Source organism: Merops nubicus, unplaced genomic scaffold (assembly GCF_000691845.1).
Source record: "Merops nubicus isolate BGI_N331 unplaced genomic scaffold, ASM69184v1 scaffold18186, whole genome shotgun sequence".
Taxonomy (NCBI): domain Eukaryota; kingdom Metazoa; phylum Chordata; class Aves; order Coraciiformes; family Meropidae; genus Merops; species Merops nubicus.
The window spans coordinates 8,841-31,518 of record NW_008617173.1 but is presented as its reverse complement, the minus strand read 5'-3'; the positions used below and the strand labels follow the sequence as shown (position 1 = coordinate 31,518).

The 22,678-nt window shown below is 36.0% G+C and overlaps 1 protein-coding gene across 1 annotated transcript in view; it reads right to left on the bottom strand.

Annotated features, from left to right (window-relative positions):
* Positions 1 to 22,100, bottom strand: part of SUPT3H (suppressor of Ty 3 homolog (S. cerevisiae)) — a gene marked incomplete at its 3' end in the record, with an annotated part of 211,110 nt that extends 189,010 nt beyond the window's left edge. Inside the window, exon 1 of the mRNA XM_008943067.1 lies at positions 22,012 to 22,100. Within this exon, the coding sequence (XP_008941315.1) occupies positions 22,012 to 22,082 (71 nt within the window). The remainder of the gene's footprint in view (positions 1 to 22,011) is intronic.
* Positions 22,101 to 22,678: the final 578 nt, after the last annotated feature.

Below are 22,678 nucleotides of genomic sequence, written 5' to 3'. Positions count from 1 at the left end.
GAAGCTCAGGTTCAAAAAAAAAAAAAAAAAAAAGTGTATTTTGGTATTAGTTGTTCTTTGGAATGTTACAAACCACACTCGAGCACTACCAGGAGTCGCTTGTTTTTCAGACAGTAAACTGCTGAGTTACTCTCTATGGTAAACTTCTGAACAGTGTAAAGCAGAAGTGAATACAGTGACTGAAGAGTCTAACAAAAGCAAGCATACTTATGTTACAAATTACATTAGTTGTCTGCCTTACAAATAAAATCAGGGATGGAAGAGGTGTTTTGATTTAAAAAAAAAAAAAAAAAAAAAAAACCACACCACAACAAACTTGCTAATGAAAATGATTCTTACTCCTAATAGCTACTAGCATGAAATTCTAGAACGTTGTTCTTCACAACAGAAAGAAAGGTAGCCAGGCACAGTTTAGGTGGGAAATACACTGTAACAAAGTTCACCTGTTTCAGTAAGATTTGTATCTACTTTTTTACTGAAAACAATGCCTAGGAACCTCCAATATTAAAGTATCTTTCATTTTCAAAGAAATATGTAGCAACCTCCAAAGAAAAATATTAAACCAATTAATTAGTGAGATGAGTGCCTATCTACACATGTCAGGTACACACGTTAGTACCTCAAAGCAATGAATTGTAACCAGAACATACAGCATAACAAAAAAAAAAAGGTATCTTCAAATTCTCAAAGATACTTTTTTTTCCAATAAGAGCTTGGCTGTCTTTCAGAAAATACATCAGTGAATTTGTTTCTTCTTTCACTTTTTCCAAGAAATATGCTAAAGATGACTCCACACCCAAACATACAACATCCACACATAGAACATCCCTTGACAAGAGCCTTACACTTTGCTAAGCTGGATGAAACTAAGACCTTAGTGAGACACACAGCAGTGATTTTTCTAAGGACAGTCTAGTTCTACCTTCATTCATGCTGCACATCAAGGATCTGACCAGATGAGTGCCAGCAGTTACACAAACCCAGTGTGCTTTGTACTACAGTAGACCGAGAGCATTCAATCAGCTGTCATGCAGACCAGGGACAATATCTGTGAATAAATGACAAGTAACTCCAAACAAGATCCTAGAAAGATCATAGAAGCATTTCAGATCTTCCTTAATTGATTTCAGCTTCAGTAGTTCTAGAATAAAAGTTGATGGAGCAAGGGGAAAATAAAACCTACAAATTTTAGGAACAAAAAAAAAATCCTTTGGAGGATACACATTTGAAAATCTCTGTAATGAACAGCCTGGTTCTGAGAGCTGTGTCCCCCTTCCCCTGTCATGTTACAGCACAGAACTTCTGTTGTCACTTGCTGTTACAGTGCACCTTAAGGAAGGACCTAGGTGATACTGAAAAGCAGTGGAATATGTTAGAAATGCAAATTTTTACAGGCAGTGGTGATGGAAAAAGGCCTAGTTTAAATGCAGTTACACTAATAAAACTACTTACAGTATCACACTTTTGCTTTTATAGCATAAGAGATACATTTGTACAAGAGGATTTATTGGCATAGTTATCCTGACAAACAATAACATCTTTTGATGCTACAGAAAAGCTGCTCTGTGCTGGTGTGAGAAAGGTCAGACGGTGGAAAACCAGCTTCATGCTCTTAACCTGTAAACTCTTTCCTTTCCCAACTACTACCAAACGTCCTAGCAGCAGAGATCCACAGCCCTTCCAAGAACTCACGTAGAGAACCCTTTGCTCTGTTCTGCTGGAACAGGACGTGTGCACGTTCAGCTTCTGAAGCACTGGCCTCTGTGCAGCTCTGAGCGGGGCTGGCTACACAGGTCTGCCACAGAAAAATTGCCTCCAGATTTTCAGTTCATAAAAGTTTTATGTATACACATAGATTTATACACACACACGCATAGCCATACATATATGTCTATAAAAAGCAACATACTTGACTACTCAAGTGTGCATACCATTAGGGGAGCAACTGTGATACTTTAGAAACTCTAAAACTTGGTTTCAGTGTTTTGAATAAAGGGAGAAAAAAAAGCAAGGTTCCCAGAATTTGCTGTCTCCTATTTTCAAGGCTGTTTCATAGGGACTGCAGCAGACAAGCTGCACAGCTAAGGAAAAGCTGTCTTTCTGACATGGGACTGGAATGATACAACAAAGAGCAGCACCAAAAAATACTTGTCCTTGGTGACACACACAGAAGCTTGTGGTGATGGGAGCATTATGGGTCAGGCAACGCACACATTTTTTGCAACATGTAATTTGGGTAACAGTTTGTTTTTACGGCAATTCTGAAAATTCTTCCATGTTTCCCTGTGGATTAGGTTTCTTTTTTCTCCAGTTTAATGATTCTCCCCACATTTTCAAATGGTGAAAGTAGTAGGAGAATTTAACTTCATAACCAAATATTTTTACTCTGGCAAACTTGTTTCTTCACACTTTACTATGCACCTCTCATACTTCTGACCTCAATCTCAGGTTTGGAAAGTAAGGGCTATAGGTCTGATCTTTCACATTCCAGATCTTGGACACTGGTCACCTCTTTCAAAAGTGTTTCTAAGCATCTTCACACTTGTCTGCTATCCTGCTATTTCCTCTATTTCATGATAGAGCAGAGCTCCACTTGAATGTATTGATCATAGACCATATTCTTCTACTTTCAAAATCAGCAAAGAGAATACAGTCACCTAACCAAACATTTTTCAGTTGTTGCACTTTAAAATGGCAGTGATTATCTGGTATGGCTTACAGAGACCTTGGTCCCATGTATAAGTTGGAGCCTCCTGGAAATTCTAGATACCTTAAAAAACCAACCTGTTATGCCCTTTATTTCTCTAGCACAAAAATTTTGAAGATCATATTTGTTATACATTTGTTCAGTGCCTACCATAATACTGATCCATAGGTATAACCCTTCTACGACAACATCAGTCAATAACAATAGCAGAACTTTTATTAACAGCATCGTCAGTTCAGCCTTGCTGCCCATCTGTCTGCTTTAACCCCAAGTAAAGTTGTCTCCTTCAAGGTTACCTTATTTTGATGTATATTTGAGAAGCCTGTTCAAAAAAAAAAAAATAAAAATTTTAAAAGGCATACTGATGACTCACATGGTCAGGACTCGGTAATTTTGGTTCTTGCTGGAAAAGTGCTTAGCAAATATTGTCAGCAAAATGCTTCCATTTTCTTTGTGTAAGCATATTTTAAACCTAAAAATAGTAATACTAACAATTGTGCCATCACCAAATATAGCTGTTCCCTGCTTTGTGTAGGATGCTGAAGGTATTTTCATCTAGAAAACGGGTTTGGGCTGCAACTAAGAAAAAAAAAATTCAAAGCATTTAAAAATCTCACTGACTGTCTTGGTTGTGTCAACAGCACCACACAGCATTCTGATAAAAATTATTTGCTTTTTGTGTTCTTTCTCAGCCAGTGTCCTAAAAGCAGTTTACACTATATATATTGTCCTGTAGCTGGTCCTCAGACACAAATACTCTTCACTGAAACCACTGCAGCACCTTAGATTCTGTAGAGACTGACACAGTCAACCCAGAAACACTTGCTGAGTAGTAGGGTGAAAAGACAACCAAAATAGATTTTAAGATCAAGTATATATCAACCTTATTAATTTCACATAAAAACTTTATTAGTAAGTATTAAGCAACTTGACTTTGGAAAAAAAAAAAAAAGATGCTGCCTGTGTATCACCCAAGGGAAGCTGTGAACTCAGAAGAAAGGAAGTGTTGCAGTAGAGAGTGCTGCAACCTGTAACTGATAATGACTCCCTATAAAAACCAGAGAAATTTTTAAGAGTCCCACAGAGATAGGCTATGCTCAGTTTTGTTTAAGTTAACATATTCCACTTAGATGGGAGAACAAGAACTGTGTTTATCACAATTTGCTATGCCATCAAGCTGGAGGATGCTCAAACATTTGAGGAGAACATGAGGATCCTGGTCTATTAGAGAAATCCCAAAACCCACAAGATTAAATTGACCAGACAAGTGTGAAAATGTAGACTTGGAGAATTAGCTTTTTAAATAAAGGTGAATTATCATCTCCAGAATGCTAACTTTGAAAAAAATCTGTAAATTAGAAAGGGTCACAAACTGAACCGGTGGCAGGTGTTCAACTCATTCTCACAGATCCTATCAGGCTTGCCATACACAGCAGAAATAGGAGCAGGCTTTTGCATGTCTCACTGACGAGAAGAGCCCATAAAATATTCTCAAATTATTTTCTTCTTTTTTTCCTTCTTATCCCCCCCTTCTTTTGGATACTACCTTTTAAGAGAAGAGTGGGAAAATTCCCAAAACAGCAGTGGAAAATAAGACATTAATAACAGTTCTAGAAATCACAATCAATGTGAAAAACTTAAAGAACAGGGTTAGTCACTACAAAGGGAATGATGATTAACTTCTCAGTCTTGCAGTGAAAGACAAAAGGAAGCAAAGGAGGTGCAAGATATTTTGAACAACTCTGTAATTCATGGCTAGGTTGCAACTACACCACAAAGGGACTCGGCAGTTTGAATTTTCTGTGCCTTTTAGGTCTGCATACCTGTCCACATAGTTTCTAAAGAATGCTTGTGTTTTAAGATATTTACTTTCTTTAAACAATTAACAAGTTAGTGAAATAGATCCTTCACATCCAATCTGTTTTCACATTATATCCAGAGTCACTAGCACTGGGATCAGTCCTACTGTCTCTACAGTCTTGTACAACAAAAAAAGTCAAATTATCACAGTCATCATTTCCTTGGAGAAACAGGGGAGTATCTATCAGAAAAGAAAATTAGTTCTGTGGAAATTGCCCAACAATCTCCTTCAGTCCTGGCTGTCAGGAAGGTTTTGATAATACAGAATCCTTCCTCAGTGACCCAGACTGGAGTAAGTGGATTCTGTAATTCCCTCCCAGCCCTACACCTCGTGTTCAGTGACTAACAAGTAATAGCCACTGATAAAGGGAAGGGCTCTGGTAGATCATCAAATTCCACAAGAAAAGGCCCGATGGAAACCTTGCAATGATTCAGCTGCTCTGAAGGTGCACACATTTGTTCTTCAGTTTGTTTTACTGTTCCTGAAGAGAATGAACAGCTTTCTATTAAACAAGTATACACAAAGTATGAGAAGAGTGTATGAGGCAGCATAAGTTCACATTCTAGCTTATTTATGTGGAACCCATATGACAGAACCTAGCAATGATTCACACCAGAAAGTATCATGAGTCTTGATATCTCTAGATTTCAGTGAAAGGTTTTATTTATAAATAGGCCTTACTCAGCAAAACACTCAAGTACATGCACGGCTATTTGTATCTCATTCCAAAAGTCAGTGCTAATATCCTGCTCAAAATCTGAAATCACCCAGATAATTTGCTCACAGTCTGTTCTCAACATGTAACGTACACAAAAAATGTTTCCAGTTCATATTACTGAATTTGGTTAGTGATGTACAACTCATTTTTAATTTACAATTACAACAAAGAAGTCAAGACTACGAATCACTTCTGTGATTTTTCTTTTTTCTGCTGGAAATAATATTTAAATTTCTGCAAGATAACTTCAGTCAAGTTTTAAAGCACCCAAATGTTGACTCCACCAACAAAAAAGGGGGGATTTTTTTTTAAGTGGTGAACATACACTCTTCAGTATAGTCATACATTTAGGTTTTTTTCCTTACAGTACACGTTAGTAAAACAAAACTCAAAGTTATTTTCCTTCGCTTCAGTAAAGTGGCAAAGGGCTATCCCTTGTAAATTTTAATAAAGTAGCACTCACTTCTGAAAACTGATAGCTCTGCAGATAAACTACTGTCCAGCCTTTCAACTTGATTTGAATTTAGCCTCCGTTATTTGGGCTTTTAAATCAAGTGGATTACTTCAAGGTGGAGGTCCTGACTAAGACTTAGAAGACATGACTCCAGTCAATCTGAGACTGATCATAACAAGCCCCAGTTTAAGAAGATAAAGACAATCATACAGATCTTCCTACCAATAATCTCAGACCAGAACTGAGATGCTGAGAGGTGAAAAGAAAGACTGCACCAGCTCATCATCACCTCTGAGAAAAAAAAAAATACTTGGCTTTTCCATTTGACAAGAAATAAACACCACTTGTGTGTTGCTGCATCAGTTTATAAGCAAGTATATCAGAAAAAACAACCAGTCATTTAAATTGTAAGAACTATACAATGCACAAAACTAGGCTGCAGAGTTTTGAAGTGTGCTGACACTCAATTCCCTCCATGCAAAAGATGTTTATTTTGGGCTTTCTTTTAAGTTTAAAAGTCCCTGCAATAAATTCGTCTGCAGCATTGGCTGTAATAGGTGGACCACTCTTTGAATTTCTCAACTGCATGAGTGACAGCTATGTTCTAACAATCAGCACTAAAATATGCCAAATATCTTTGTTTTCATCTACAAAGCAACAGAAATTATTCTTTCACTGATCACAAAACCAAACACATAAATATTACCTCTTGTGTAGTATTAAAGTAGCAGCAGCTGTTCTCCATGCTTTTATCACCCCACATTTAAAGCAACAAAAGACTACCCAAACAGCACTGACAGCTCTCATGGCTGGGGAAGATGTTAGCTTTTCAGTTTAGTGCATGTGAATCATTCATGATACCAGCTACCAGCACTTGTCTCCACTAGTAGATGGTTACAAAAGAAACATGTGGCACACATGGAAAGCCACATGGCAAGCTTACATGCAGCAAACGATACCAAAAAAGCCTCATTCCTATTTTATCTGTATTGAACAAGACAGCCATTTTTGCTTGTGTCTGAAAGGAAGAAATAGTGTTGTCAACAGGAAAAAAAAATCAGACATTCTTACAGATAGCGAACACGTTTCACTATATCTCCTACATCAATCAGAACAGAAAAAGCTTTGTTAAAATTGAGACAACAAAAGTCCCCATTAAAATTAAATGGTGTCCAGGGCTTCAGTTTTCCATTGACAAAACAGGGTTATGACTTCTGTTTCAAAAGGACCATAATGATAAATCTGTTAGCATCTTTCCCTCAAACCCTATTTTGCTACATAGAGAAGGCTTTTTAAGAAAGAATAGTGTCCCATATATAGTTCCTCAATCTACATTTAAATAAGCAATTTTCAAAATTTTCTTCTATTTTTCTGGTTTAATCTAAACATTTTTAAAAATAGCTGTCGGTTTGGGCTTTTGATTTTTATCTGACTAAAGAATTCAAAAGATAAACATTGCCATCCTAATGCTGGCTCCAGAAATGCAACTTGATTATTCAAACACTGCAGCACTTTTTCAAAAGTAATTCTATAATTCAGTAGAAAGAATCCCTAGAGTTCCATCTCTCCTATAAATTGATTGCTTATCTTTTCAGTCATCTGAACCCAATAGATCTGGAGTTGTCTGTCACCTTGAAGTCAGCACTGGGCATGTAACTCAAGCAGTATGTGAAGGCTCCTACCTGGGCAGGCAAAGGGGAAGACTCTGCCAGTGCAAACTCACAGGCAGGGCTTTCTTTAATACATTTCTTTCCAAAAGAGTCTCATTCTTGAAGGAATAAAAACTGGCATTTAATAGAGAAACAGAGAATACAGAATTTGCCAACTAGCTACAGAGCCTTTCTCTTGCAAGGCACCAGATATGCATCTAGCCCTGTTTAACATGTATTAAAGCTGGTTTAGTTTAGTAGCTTTCCAGTATTCACTATATAAGGCTACTTATTAGCAATTTCAGTTCAGTGGGTATAAACACACCTAGAAGTGCCCAGTCCAGGATCAACATGATTTCTGTGACTCTCCTAATACATCTCATTCAGAGACAATCAGCATTTTTACCTCTACGGTTTTTAAAGTTAATTTGCATACAGACAAATTTAATGACATTATTTCTATTACATATGTCAGAGTTACCTAAAATTTGATTTCCACAACTGATCAGTGCACGATCAAAAGCTAACTTGGAATTACTGGGACATCAGCAAAGACTTAGGAAATTAAACAGAGAACAATATTTTTGTGCATCAAAAAGCAAAAAAGACTACTGCATCTTCAAAAAGTTTACATTCCCTTCTAGGAGGGAATACAGAGAAAAATGTTTGGGTTTTTTTTCACATCAAAGCTGGTAATATGAAGTCATGCTCAATTCTGTGGTTCTCATACAATCTTTACAAAGATGATGTAGTAAGGTCTTAGTCAATTTTTTGTATCAGCACACTGAAACTAACAGACTTTTTTTTCCTTCTCTAAACTCTGTAAACACAAACACAAAAAAACAGATACATGACAAAAAAAAACCAACAAAGAATATTACAGAGTCATTCTTTATACTATCCAGCATAGTACAGTGAAGCTCTTATCGCCAAGACTGTAAATCATGAGACAAAGTCAGTGGGCAGCCTTTGCTGCTATTGACTGAACTCCTTACCACAGTCTTCAATGAAACATAACCATAGAAGAGAGATCTGGCTGGAGCAAACCTGCCAACTATAGAGTTACACATTAAATTTAAAGTCGCTACAAGAGGAACAAACCACCAGCTTCCTCAGGTAGCTTTTTGAGGGTTGGAGGGATGCTAGGAAAATGCACTCCTGCAGATCAGCTTCTTCCTGCATGCTATCATTCTTGTTCCGACATGTCTTCCTAGCTAGACAGATTAATATTAACTGGAAATCAGAAAAATGTTATGGTTTTATACAAGCCTATGCATACATAGGCATAGCAATAAATAGAATTAATTTTAATTAAAATACTTAAAAAAAAAATAAGAGGAATAGAAGGGTATTTTGTCATCCTCCTAAGTACTTTATCAAACCTCCAGGTCTGCTGAAACTCCTTACTTTAAAAAAAAACAATCATTCAAAAACCTTCAGGACTGTAATGGTCATAAAATAAACTCCAATTTTAACAAGAACACAAAATGTTTTATCCTAATGAGAAGTAGGTCTGTAAAATAGTAATTTTCAATTTTTTGTGCAAGTTCTCCAAAAGTTAGAAAAAGACAATGGAGAGTGTTGGGGGAGGGGCCATGGGGTAACTTTCAGTCCTGTTTTTCCAGGAAGATACACAGAGTTAGTCCTGTGCCTACATTTTAAAATCTAGATTTGCAGTAGCTTTGCAGTCCAGCAGAAAAAGCAGTCATAGGTACGGAGCCACATATTAAACCGCACTGAAACATACCTTCCATGAGGACTATGTATTTTCTCCTCATAACTTGGCTAGTGAAAGGGACTTTCCAGAAAATCAAAATTAAAATATTATTTAGTAATTTTAGATATTGCTTAATATTGAGGTCTAGTCTACATTTAAAAGTTTTTCCAGAGTAATTACACTGGCTTAGGTATATTGGAAAAAGCAGTTTACAACAGTAGGCTATGGCAGTTAAACAAAACAGACTATAAAACAGAAACACATTTTTCTCATAGAGTTGTGGAGCAACCTGATCTAAGGTCTGAAGCAGGTAGGCTGGACCAAATGACCTCCAGAAGTCTCTTCCAAGCTCATTTTTTTCTGTGATCCCATTCTATGGTATTATTCTTTCACTAGGGCAGATATACTGCCAAACTGTTGAGAACGAGTGTTGTGTGCACCCGTTTAAATGAAAACCCATGTAACATGAGCACACAAAAAAAGAATGGACCTGTCCTTCAGGTTTTTTACTTCCTACAAATAACTCAGAATATAAAAACTACAAAACTAAACACTACAAAGTCGTTTTAGAGAGGAGTTACTTGATTTATGGAATTAACAGGAACCTTTTCTAATACAAAAGTATTAACTTTATTAATAGGAAAAAATAGTTTGCCATGAAATTATTTTTATGCCACAATTAAAACACTCAGTTTAACTTATTTATACCTTTGAATACTTTTGAACTTATGGAATTCAAATTTATTCCTGTAAGAGACACTTTTTTTGATCAGTGTGCACACATCAGACGTTTATGCTAACTTGCTGCACTTCACCAAAAGCACAAATAACAGCACTCTGACTTGTCCTTGATACACTGAAGGCTTTACAAACAGAGTCAAATATAGACTGATTCATAATGAACTACTATTATAGTTTCAAAATGGATAGTCACACTTTATTTCAGGACCAAAATATACTCCTTGAAGATACTTCATCCAAACAGACTGAATCATAGTTAAAGGAAAACAACAGGACATCTGCTAGCAAGAGAACATTGGTACAAAATTAAGTGAGTACTTAACACATTGTCCTTTCCAGGGTCACGACAGAGTCTAAGGGTCTATAGCATTGCAACTTCTTTTGCAGGGGGTGTGACTGCGTCATAGCTGTTGCCTTTAAGTTAAAAAAAGGCCCACTCATAAGCAAGCCAGTGCTTCTTCAGAAATACTCATTCAGTCTAGAAATGGAGGATGATTCAAAACCACAACTACTCAATTTTCTAAAGGTTGTACAAATCATGTTGGGGGAAAGGGGAGAAAAACAATCCGAGCTAAAAATAAGTAACAAAGAAACATTATCGCTCAGAGAAGGGTACATTAGGTCAGAAGCTGCTGCTTTTTAACACCATAAAGTGCTTATAGCTTTCTGTTTGAAAACTGAAGCAGAAAAAAAGTTGCCAAATCAGGAGACCAAGTTAGTTCCTTGCTCAGCATTTTCTGTTAAAAAAAAAAAAAAAAGCTTTAAGCACAAACTACATGTTCTGGATAGTGTTGGATTTTTAAAACTAAAAAGCTCACAACTGCTAACAAATTAAGAAATTGCCAGTAATATTTTGTAGAACAAACATGTGGCATTAGACTATTCTCCTTCTTGTCCCCTCTTCACTCACCTCGCAGTTAGCCACTAGTCTTACTGACATTTCTGCCATCCAGTTGTAATACAACTGCTAAGTTATTATTTACTATTTCTACTTTAGCCAAACTAAAAAGAAACAATGCTATTTCACAGTCATTGGAAGTGTGGAGAGGAGAGTGGGTCCCCTTCTAATCACTGCCAGAGCCTTCCTACATCATTATAGAAGGTCTTACAGAAATGCACAAGAAGATCAAATGCTGGGATCACAATCTGGGATTTACAGTTGACTTACTAAAAGAGACAGTGAGATTTAACATGTGGTATACTATATATATATATATATATATGTTATATCTATAACATATCTATCTATATGTCTTTGTAACAAAGTCCAATGGAAGTGTAAAAGTAATCTGATGGAAATTAAGTTTAAAAACTTGATGGCATAACTTACTTATAAAGCAATAAAAACTATGCAAGAAGAGAAGTTATTCCATCTATCATTATTTAGGTGTTTTATTGTAAGTCCCAGAGCCAGTGTGGGATTTGAGGATAAACTAATCACCTTGCAGACCAATTTAGGGAGAACGTCATAATCTAAATTGCTATGTTGAACTCAGAAAGATAGAGAAAAACACAAACACATTTTTTAACTGCTAAGGGCTATCTTATAACTCCAGAGAGAGGGCCACATACCAGGGAAGGCAGACCTCAGCATCAGTCCAGAAAAACCTGGGGATCAAAATCTAAAAACCAAACACCTATAAAGGTATTTCCCTCTGAAGCCACACAGCAGATAGCTGAACAAGCCAGAAACACCACCTAGATGAGAAAGATCCCCTGAGCTACCTACCCAGAACACAGTGCAACCTGCAGTTTCCTTCTCCTCCTTCTAACCCTGGTCACTTATGTATTTCTAACTGTTGATTTTCAATAAATTATCTGATGCAACTGAAAACTATTCCATGGGGTGGAATAACTTCAGAAGAATGAGAAAGCCAGTAGTAATTATGGTATCCCTACCATTCTGTAGGATGAATAACATTTAACATTGCACCTTGACACATACAATCTGCTGACAAATTAAACGTGATTAAAACAAATAAACCAAGATTGCAAGTTCTGCAGCTTAGACTTCAGCACTTCAGAACAGACATCTGCCAGTTATGGTCATCTCTGTGGTTAAACTGGATTTTCAGGTTCAGTCTGCTAGAACCAATGTATTACAATTTATTACACTTGGGGAAAAAAAGTAGAAAATGCTGAACTTGATTAATGTTAGTTTATGGCTTAATTATTTGGTTAAAATATATGTATGTCTTAAGAAGGATAGATCATTTCCAAATTTTAAAATCTTTTAATTAGTTATTAGATGGTACCTTAAAGCAACTTGTCAAGACTTGAAACCAGAAAAACCCTTAGAGTAACTCTTCTCATACTTATTACAACTGATTCCACAAATTAACTGCAAAACCTACATTAACTTCAAACTGGCACAAGAAAAATATTGTACTAGTAGAGCAGAAATACAAGATCCACATAACCCCAACTAATGCTAGGCTTCAGTTAATTTTGTTTATAGTAAAAACAGTTATCCAGCTTAATCTCTCTAGTCTTTCCTCATACAAACATCCTTCACGTGTTGCTTTTGCAAGCTTTCTGAGTACAAATGTAATTTTGAAATTAGTTACAGGAATGTTCTTTCCTAACTCTTTATAGAGACTCAGCAATTTATTTGTTTTATGTAAAAGACTGCCCAGATACTACTATTCCATACATTAATTCAGGTCCCCCATAGATTTTTGCACCCTCCATACATAGGGACAGGATACTTTACAACAACCACCACCACAGAAAAAGAACATGACAGAGAGCAGCAAGAGATAGAACAAGTGTACTTCAGACACAAAGTTTGACACTAGCAAGGCCTACGTTCAGGCTGTCTTTCAAGTGAACTCTGCTACTAAAAGGTAAAATAAAACTTCGGTATTACAAACAGGAGGTCTAAAATAGCTACACTTCAAAATGCAGTACAGAAATGTGGTAGCTTGAAAAAACGAATTTTCAAATAGCTTTTTAAAAACCTCACTCCATTTTCAGACCTTGCATCTTTTATTACCAGTTGTGAGAACCTTATTAGGCCTCCTCAGCAAATTCTCTTGCACTAAGCACTGCCCAGAAGAGGCTGCCTTTAAAAGCTTAAAAATATCACATCAGCAGCAGAAAGAGCTGTAGTAAATTCTGTCTCTAATGAATGTCCTTCCTGTACTCCATCCTACTTAGCAAACTAGGAACAGAACTAAGCTTTCCTTTTATATCTCATACCATTCTTGCCTGATGTATTTAATGAGGTAAAGGCAACAAATAACCTGATAAACAGGTACCACATCTGCTGCCACTGCCCTTCTGGTGTCTCTACTGAAGGGAGGGGAAAAAAGTCTTCTGTGTGTATTTGCAGAGAAGGATTTCAGCTCAGAAGACTAAACTGGTTATTTTTGAGCAATGCAATCTCAGCACAATTCTGGGTTTAAATATGGTAAACAAGTATGGGACAGAATAGAGAAATTCTTTACAATCCCAAATTACAGTTTGGTTAACCAAAGCGCTCAGTCAGCCAGGTCATTACTGATGTTTTCTTCCACTATCATTCCAAATGGACTATCCAAACTCAGATGATTTCTCTGATCAACTTCAAAAGCAAAGAGGGACAAGCATGCAACCAGCTGCAGCCATAAGGTAACAGACATATTAGGGTTATGTGACTGCTACCAGATCTCATCCTACATAATTATTATTAATATTCAACTCAAGCATGCACTCATGTGTTGCTTGCTAAATTCTGGACCACTTTATTAAAAACAATCATCTAAACTGTCTATTCAGCATAACTTCCTAGTCACTATAATAATTTACTTGTTTCAAGTAGAATCAGGATCTGCATGTGCTCTGCATTCCAAGAAACCTAAGACATATGAAAGCCACCACTAAAAACTCTGCTCTTCCTAAGGAAGAACTGAACCTGGCAGGAGGGGAAGGGCAGCCCTCGTATTTATGCTTATATCTGCCTCACAAGCTTATACATTTAGGCATAACAGAGGGAAAAAAAAAACAAAAACACCACAAAACCACCGTGGTTGAGGTTTAACAACTACAAACTGGATTTACCAGCACCAAAACCCCTTGTCACAAAGAGATGTGGAAAATGCCATGTGTGTTTTGAAGACTAGGGTAATAAAAGTAGACCTTTATCAAAAAGCAAGTAGCAGGCTGACTAAAAGCTACAAAGAATGACAAAGGTTTTGGACAATAAGCTAGAAACGTGACAGAATGTATTTTAAAAGTTACCTCACTAAATCATACAATAAAACACTTTAGGTAAAACACTCATCAGTAAATTACACCTTGCAAACAACACAAAATGCAGATTTTTTTTTTTTTTTTAGAAAGCACATAACCTGAATGACTCAAAGTATTTGGATTATGAAACTGAAAACTGGATTAACAAGAAAAAAAAAAACAAAAATGGATTAAACAAAAAAAAGTCATGTCATTATCAAACAGAATTTGCACTTCTGTATTGAAAAATAAATTTAACATCTGACACTCAAAGAAATCAATGACATCTTCCAGGTCACATTGTGCTGAACCAATGCTAATTTAACTCAAGTCAGCAGGTGTTATCCAAATACATCCATGGGAGAAAAGATCAGTTCAGAGCTCATACTTTTTGATAATTTCATTTCACATTCAGAAAAGTAGAATTTCAATCCTTAAGATGTTGTCATCTCAAAATGGATGAGAAATCCTAAGTAGAATTCCTAAACTAATTTGACCGATAAGGCTGCAACAGACAATAAAAGGAGCAGATTTTATAAGATTGCATTGTACATAGGGAAAAAAATACCACGCTATGTCTGCGAGTCTGAAAGAAAAGTATGTTCAACCTAGAGACTCTATGAGTGACTAGACACCTAGAACTGCTCTCTACTAGTCAGCCTGAAGTACTATTGAATAGTTTAATGAGGCAAATATTACTGAAAAATATTACAACAGGAACAGTCATGAAAGTTCACTCTGTTACACCCTGAAGCCCAGTGCATGAGAAACTATTACTGAAAATACTCAGGTTGAAAGACTTCATGTTCAGCAACCTAGATGTTATTCTCCATAACATTCCATTTTATATTCCCAGAAGTATTTTGATGCAAAAGTAAAAAGACAAAAAGAACAGAAGGCACAGATCATCATATTAAGCTCAGCAGGGAAGTCTTCCATCTGTTTTATTTACTTACACTGTGCACACACATGTTATTTTCTGTCCCTGTCCCATGGCCAGTTTGTGCAGTACAGTCAGTAGCATTAAAAGGATCAAAAATACCATTTTAATCTTAGTAAGACAAAATAACACTAGCAATGCTGAGACAAACTCTAACCCACTTCTCCCCATTTTTCTTGAATACAATGAAATACACTCATGCCCCATCAGAACCAGCAGTCACTAGTTAGCAGCTTCACAAATTTCTAAAGTTAAAAAGGAGGAAAAAGTAGGGAGTACATGAGCTTTCTATTGTTTATTGCCTCTGAATAACTACCTGTAATAGTGATATTATAAGTTGAAAATTAACAAAAGTAAGAAATGTTTTTGAGTTCTTCTTACAGCACAGCAGCTTCACTACCAGCACTGCCATAGATACACAAAGTCAGTCTAAGCAAGCCTTAACTTTATTTTTCAACTATTGCAGTTGGTAGTACCATAAACAAATAGAAGTTGGTTTTTTTATGTTCTGATAACTGTACTGAAAAAAAATTTGTTCAAATTTGCCTTTTACTATGAACTACTGAAAGAAACACTTATCACCAGAATTACCATAGCATCTGAAAATGAAACTAAGGAGAAAAAGTAATGCATTTCTCAATTCAAATGTATTGCCTGCCCATACCTCTCCTACACAGAAATGTTTAAGATGTTGCTAGTTAGCTATAGCATTCACTATCCTTACAGCTCTAAATGCATCTCCAGACCTACGTATATATATCTAGAACAACATGACTGAATCATGACTTCTTCATCTGATGTAGCCTTCACTAAGTTTAGGGAAAACCTTCTGAGGTGTTTTAGACATTGAAAGTATTCAGACAGGAACTGAATCTCTGAAATTATTCATCACTTTCCCAAACTGAAAACTGCAAGTTCCAGTTCTTATTACCAAACTTCTTGTCTTAGATTCAGCACATCTATGTTCAGTATTCTTTATTCTACCACTGTTTGCTGAGGAAAGAGACACTGAAAAAACAACTGTCAGTAGATTTGTTATAGATCCTATGTAAACTTTATCTTAATGAAATACATTAAACCAACAGAACAAAACCACCACTGTGTTGGCAAAACTGAAGTCCTTAACTTAGTTTTTCTTTACTTGATTGATTTTTGTGATGTATAGATGAACAATGACACAATGTACATACACAGCAGCCCACGGAAATAGAGAAGTAAAGGATAGGAAAAAAACTATAAATATTGATAAAGCATTCAAATACTTGAATAACAAGGATCATGTGAACATCCCAAAAATTAGGCAGACATGTGCAAGGACTCAATGTAATACAGGTTTAAGAACTAGCCTCAATTCCTACCAAGCCTCTCCCATAATTTGTTATGGGTTAAAAGTAAAAATAGATTATAAATACATTTACAAATAAAGAGTGAATATGAAGATTAAGATCTCTGTTGCACAGTAACACTGGAGTATATTAGAAGCTGAAGAAAGTTGAAATAGGAACTGCATTTGAAATAACTGACTTTCACTGTTTGGAAAAAAACAATCGATTAGTAACAACAATATCCATTGATATAATATGAAACTTAGTATTACTTTAGTATTAAACACAGAAAATCAAATGAATAATCAGAAAGCCATACATAAACTAAATAAAAACATTTTCTCCACTACTTACATCATTAAATTTCTCTTTATAGCCTTGTAACATCAAATTCATTATTTTTGTTATGAAGCCTATATTAAGAGCTAATTAAGAAATTAGGTTTAATTTAATATATATTCATGTTACAGACAAATGGGAGGAAAAAAGCAGCTTTTAATGCACTTAATTCAGAATTAAGTTCCTTACACATTTTCCTTTTGCTCTGATTCAAAGCTAACAGCATTTTCCACCAGCTTGCATTAGTGTGGTAAAAGAGCCAGCCATTGCCAATGGTGCTGCATGTTGAGGCACAAAAAAAATGCAGTAGACAAAACCCACACATTGATACAGAAGTGTAACTGTTACTTTAGGTAATATAACTCTGAGATCTATCATCAGTTTAGAGCTGTCATAAAATTACTGAGGCATGCAAGACTGAAGACTGGGTCACCTGCAGGATCAAGTCCTAGGGTGCAGGGAACTGAAGTGTTCATTAGCTTTAAATATTTGCCACTGAAGTTATCAACCAAACACTTTAAAAATCACATGAATAAAATTTATCCAAACTTCAGAGCCTCTGTTCCCTCCATATATGAGTTTTCATGGGAAAACCCACACTGAATCAGTAAAAACAACTTCTCAACTTCAGATAATGGTAATTTAGTATTTTTGTAAATAGTTAAAATAGCTTAGAAAAATCAAGATATTTTACTGAGGTGGAAAAAAACTCCCTCTTCATCTGCAAATTTTTCAACAAAAGTGTTTAGAACACCAGTTTCCAGAAATTCACTCCGTAAGTAGTGCTTATATTACAAAATAGATGATCTCAACCCAATTAAGAGTTTTAGCAGCTACTGTGAAATCATCATGGTTGTGAATCTACGTGGCAGAACTGTAATTTAAAGTGTAACTGCCCTACAGTTAGCAGTTAGTTTGAAAGTGGACTGTAGATCACCCAAATCAAGCTACGCAGAACAAACCTCAGCAAAATGCACTGAAAATGTTTTTAAAATTGTTAACACCTACTGCTGTTAAGTCCATGGTAACATAATGCAATATCCAAATCAAGCATGTGGGAGTCGAAGCAAAAATCTATCTAGCATTATGCTCCTTTAAAAGGTAAGATAAATATCAAATAACTTCAAGGTCTTACCCATTATAAGCCAAATACAGCCACATAAAAGGTACCAGGTTGCAAATTGATGTGTTTTGGGGCCATCTGTGACAGTCTGATACTTTAACTCTGTATTCCCCTTAAGGTGATCAGTATATTAAGTACTAGTTATACTTTATATTTATCTTAATTATATTAAATGATAATATATTAAGTTATATTAAATTAATACTTAATGCTATTTACACAGGCATTAGACATACAGCGACATTTTTCTAACAAAATTTCTTCACATCCAAGTAAATATTTTAAATATTTGTAATGGAAAAACAGAAACATTTTATTAGTAAAAAAATATATTTCGATACTATGAAAAAAACTTTTACACTTTAAGGTCACTCTCCTGTAGTATTTTATGATTTCCTTCCAAGACTTATATAAGTTTGCTACATTCTCAAATCAGAAAAATATTTGTGAGCTTATCATGAAGAGTTCTACAAAGGGATTCAGCTCATTCCTTAATGCTGTGGTTCAAAACAAGGCAGAGCATCCATAACATGGATAGGACATGAATAACCTCCTCAAATGAGACTACTCATAAGCTTAACACTACATAAAATTTTGAGCATTCTAGGGAATCAAACCCTGATGCAACACTTAAGTGCTGATATCCACAGATTTCCAGATCTCAGTACTGGGTTCTAACAGGATTTGATATCCTACTTCATGAAGATAGTTTCTCTGTGTTCCTTCTGCCTTTTAAGTTCCCAAAATCCTGTTATTTAACATCCACACAAACTACCAGGTGCCACTCTGGATTAGCACCCTGTGTCCCTGTATGACTGACTTCTCACAAGTTCACCTTCTTGCTGCACACCTTTTTGTGTTGAGAAAGGCAGGACAAGTTATATTACTCTATATTACTCCAGATTACAACCCCTAGGAAACAGGTGATCCTACTCAACTCCACAGTAAGAAACTGCAGAGATGATCTCTATTTTCTTTCTTGAAGAAAGTTATCAGCTTTTTTTGTGCTATAATTCTCCATCCTTTACTATTTCCCGGGATCCTGAGATGTCAGCATGGACTTTTTAAAAATTGCTTAAATAGGAGAATCTATAACTTCCTAAATTATGTAGCTTATAAAAAATGTCAGCTTCTGTCAGAGCCTGGAAAATTCTTTTAAAGGGGTAACTTCGTTTTTCCATCCTGGCCAATAGAAACAGTTGTCATTTTTGCTCCACAGGGTTCATCCCTGGCACTTTATCATTTCAAAAGTCCTTTCTTCCCAGATAACAATGGAAATGTAACTTCCAACGTGCCAACTACATTCAGGAAATTTCTCCAGCTCCTACTTGTTTAATGAAGCTGTGAAAACTGTTACTCTAAAGCACAGAAGACCTGCTTGAATAGCTTTCATAGTATAACTGCACCAGTTCTGAAGCAAAAGGAAAATATCTATTTCTTCCATTTGTATGGCCAACAATAACTTCAACATTCTGACAGAATCATGTGTACACTGGCGGACAGGGCAGTTTCAACATACTTTATCAGGAAGTCCACAACTAAATAACATGCAGGCTTCTCAGATACTGTTCAAAACTGATGCACAGGCTTCGACCCCAAACTTTACAGCTGCTCTTTTGTTGTTTACAAAACACAGTTAGGTATTTTCTCTACTAAGAACAACATTTACATTTTCCAGTGAAGGTGACTATAATAGAGGTGAACAATAACTGGACTTGAAGGGGAGAACTAGTATTTTTCTATCTGAAAAGAACTCAATACAGCAAACCACTGGGTTAGTAAAAAAGTACTCGCCTACTTTAGCAGATTCAACACACAGGGACTCATCATCTCTTTTTACAAGGGAGTATCCTATGTTCCACTTAACCTAGTAGTCTCTTGAGATGTTTAACTGAAAACAAATTGTGTCTTCTATTTTTGGACAGGGAATTCTTTGTAGAATTTAAGGGAGGCAAGTAACTCCTTTCACCTCTAGTGCCCACACAGCAATTCAATCACTAGTTATGATGTCACAGTAAAGATGAATTTACAACACACTGGCAGGACAAGCAAGAGAGCATCATTCTCACCAACATTTAACCCGAAGGAAGTCTTGTATCTCCTAACAGGAGCAGGAAGGAGCCACTGGGGACAGTTAGGAACAGCTTGAGTGTGTGAGAGCAGGGAAGGTGGGAGACTTGGCACACAACACTGAGATTTACCAGTTTGCTTATAAAATAATGTCATAATTGTAACTGACCAAGATGAAACAAAGGCAGCTCAAATGTAGCCTGACATGACCTAAAACACTTAAGCTCCTAAATAACTCCTTTCACAAGTACAAAAGTAGCAAAACCAGAGAGCATATCTAGTGTGATACAACAATACTAAAATCTGAAGTATTTCCACTACATTACAAAGCTAAATGCAGGTTTTATGCAGGTAAATAACTCTGTGGAAGCTTGAAATACTTTAACTTCTTTATGTTTATGCAAGGCAACTGGTAGAAAAAAAAATATTTATACAAATTTTAAATATGAAACTAAGCTTTAACATTCTTCCTGTGTTAATCTTCAGCCCCAACACCATGGAAAGGGGAAGGAGGAGAGTGGAATATTTCAGATAAGAATATCTAAAAACTTTAACTTGCACAAGGCAATATATTAAAAGCCATATGCAAACACATTAATAGATACTCAATGATTAATGACCTAAAGTAAGAGAATCAAAGAGATAGAACCATGTTAACAGTCAGGACACATCTGTAATTTTAATAAATAAGATTTCCCTGTCATTAAAACACAGTTATCCATCTATGAGTCAGAATGTGGATGCTGTAGCTATTTTGATTTATATATAGACGGTTAGAAATTTAAAAGAAAAAAAAGGCAGCAACACAGTAAAAAGCAGCTTTCAAATGGAGTGTTTTCAATGACTTTGCCAAAGTAAAGATCAGTAGCCCAAAATTCTCGGTTAGTCCATCCTTCTTTACCTCTTGCTATTTTAAACAACATCCTGGACAGTCTTCCAGAGCCAAGACTGCAGTGAGAAGAGCCAATGATTACCACTATCTTTTGAAACCATGGATTTATGTCTCTGTACTCTGGGACTAGCTTTCTCCATTTCATTTTCAACTCTGACAAATGAGCACAGGGAAGAATCCTTCTGGACAATTCTGCAAGATTTCATAAAGCAAAGCTCCCTTTTATGTGCCGCTGACCTCAGCAACTGGCAAATGTGCATCCTCTCCCCCCACTCCATAAGTAACATTCACAATCACTTGGTTTTCTTTTTAAAAAGTGCAATTTAGACATGAGCTACTACAGCCCAGCTCTCCATCTGCAGCTTTAGAGGTTAGATTTCTTTCAGCTGTAACTTGAAGTATTCTTTAAAGCGTTTGATAAAGCAGGAGCACAAATCCACATGGGAACAAGCTCATTGCTTGCCCCTGCCCCCACCCTGACAGTACAGTGTCTTGGATACACAAAGAAAGGGGAAAAAAATCCTGATAGTAGCAGGTCAAACTTCTTGATGGTTATGTTACTTTCCTACAGAACGAAGACTCACAGTCAGCCCAGTGCAGTAGGTTACTGGTCTAGACAAATGAAGAAATTCCTGCAGAAAGAATCCTTCCAATTACACAAGAATTTTTAAGACTGACAAAACCCACTTGTTTAAGTAACATCCAAGGTTTTATAACCTGTAAGCTACAAAAATTGTATAGTATCACAGCTTGGAACTGTGTTTCAAAGAATCTATTGTTAATTAACAACAAATACCATTAACTTCTTAACTTCTTCCTATCTGTCAAACCCCAGCTACTTACAAGTGCTCCGTATCTTTATTTAATCAGTAATATTACAATGTCAGCAGTCTACCTCTCTCTACTAGCACAGAAAGTTATTTAAATAAATATTTTGTATTAACAAGCGTATCTGAGAACAGGAAGCTTAGCTTTCTTTGATAAAGGACTGACAAATATAGGTCTCTAAAGAAGTCTACTGTAATATAAAAAAAAAAAAAAATGTATTTCTTTGCTCAGTAGGATTTTCTCTCTTCTGAATACAGAATATGGGTTTTATCCAGGTCACCTCTGAATGTTTTACAAATCAGAAATAAACCACTAACAGCTCCATCACTAACACCTGCTCTTCTTTCGCCCATCACCCCTATACATACATTCTAAGAAACCAGCTAAAAACTGCACAAAATCAGATATTAACAGATATTTGGACTGATTACTTACATCATACTTTGTAATTCAGGTGTAAAGCTTGTCGATTTTCTTGAACTGCTTGCAGAGGTAACAGTTGACATCGGGCTGGCCACAGTGCTGCTCATCTGAGTAAACAAAGAAATAACAGCATTTACTATACTTTTTAAAGAGAGGACGTGTTTGTTTTACACTAGACAGTCAAAAGGGATAAAAAGGTGTTTGGGGTAGACTTGAATGCAAAGGCTGTGCAAGCAAAAAGAAGCCCATGTGAAACACTGCAGAAAAAGTAAGAGGCAAAGTATTTGGAATGTGCACTATTTTTTGAAATATCACTTAGAGTTACCCTGGGAGCACTAATGGAGAAGTGTTAGGATAAAAACACTCTTATTCTGGAATATATGGTATTCATAGGCACCAGTGTCTTGCTACTCAAAACATCCTCTTATATTCCTGCAGCATGCTAAGCCCTAATAAACCACATCCACACCATCTCCACTGAGACTAAGAGGAGTAAAACAGAAAATCAGAAAAAGACAGATAAATCTGGATAAGGACCAAGATCACAACTTTCCTTTCTAAAACACCAGCTTTACACACACATACTACTTAAGTCTTTAAAACAAATGTGTTAGAAAATGATCCCTGAACACCATCATAAGACTTACATGAATGAAGGTACTATCTTCGCACAAAATAG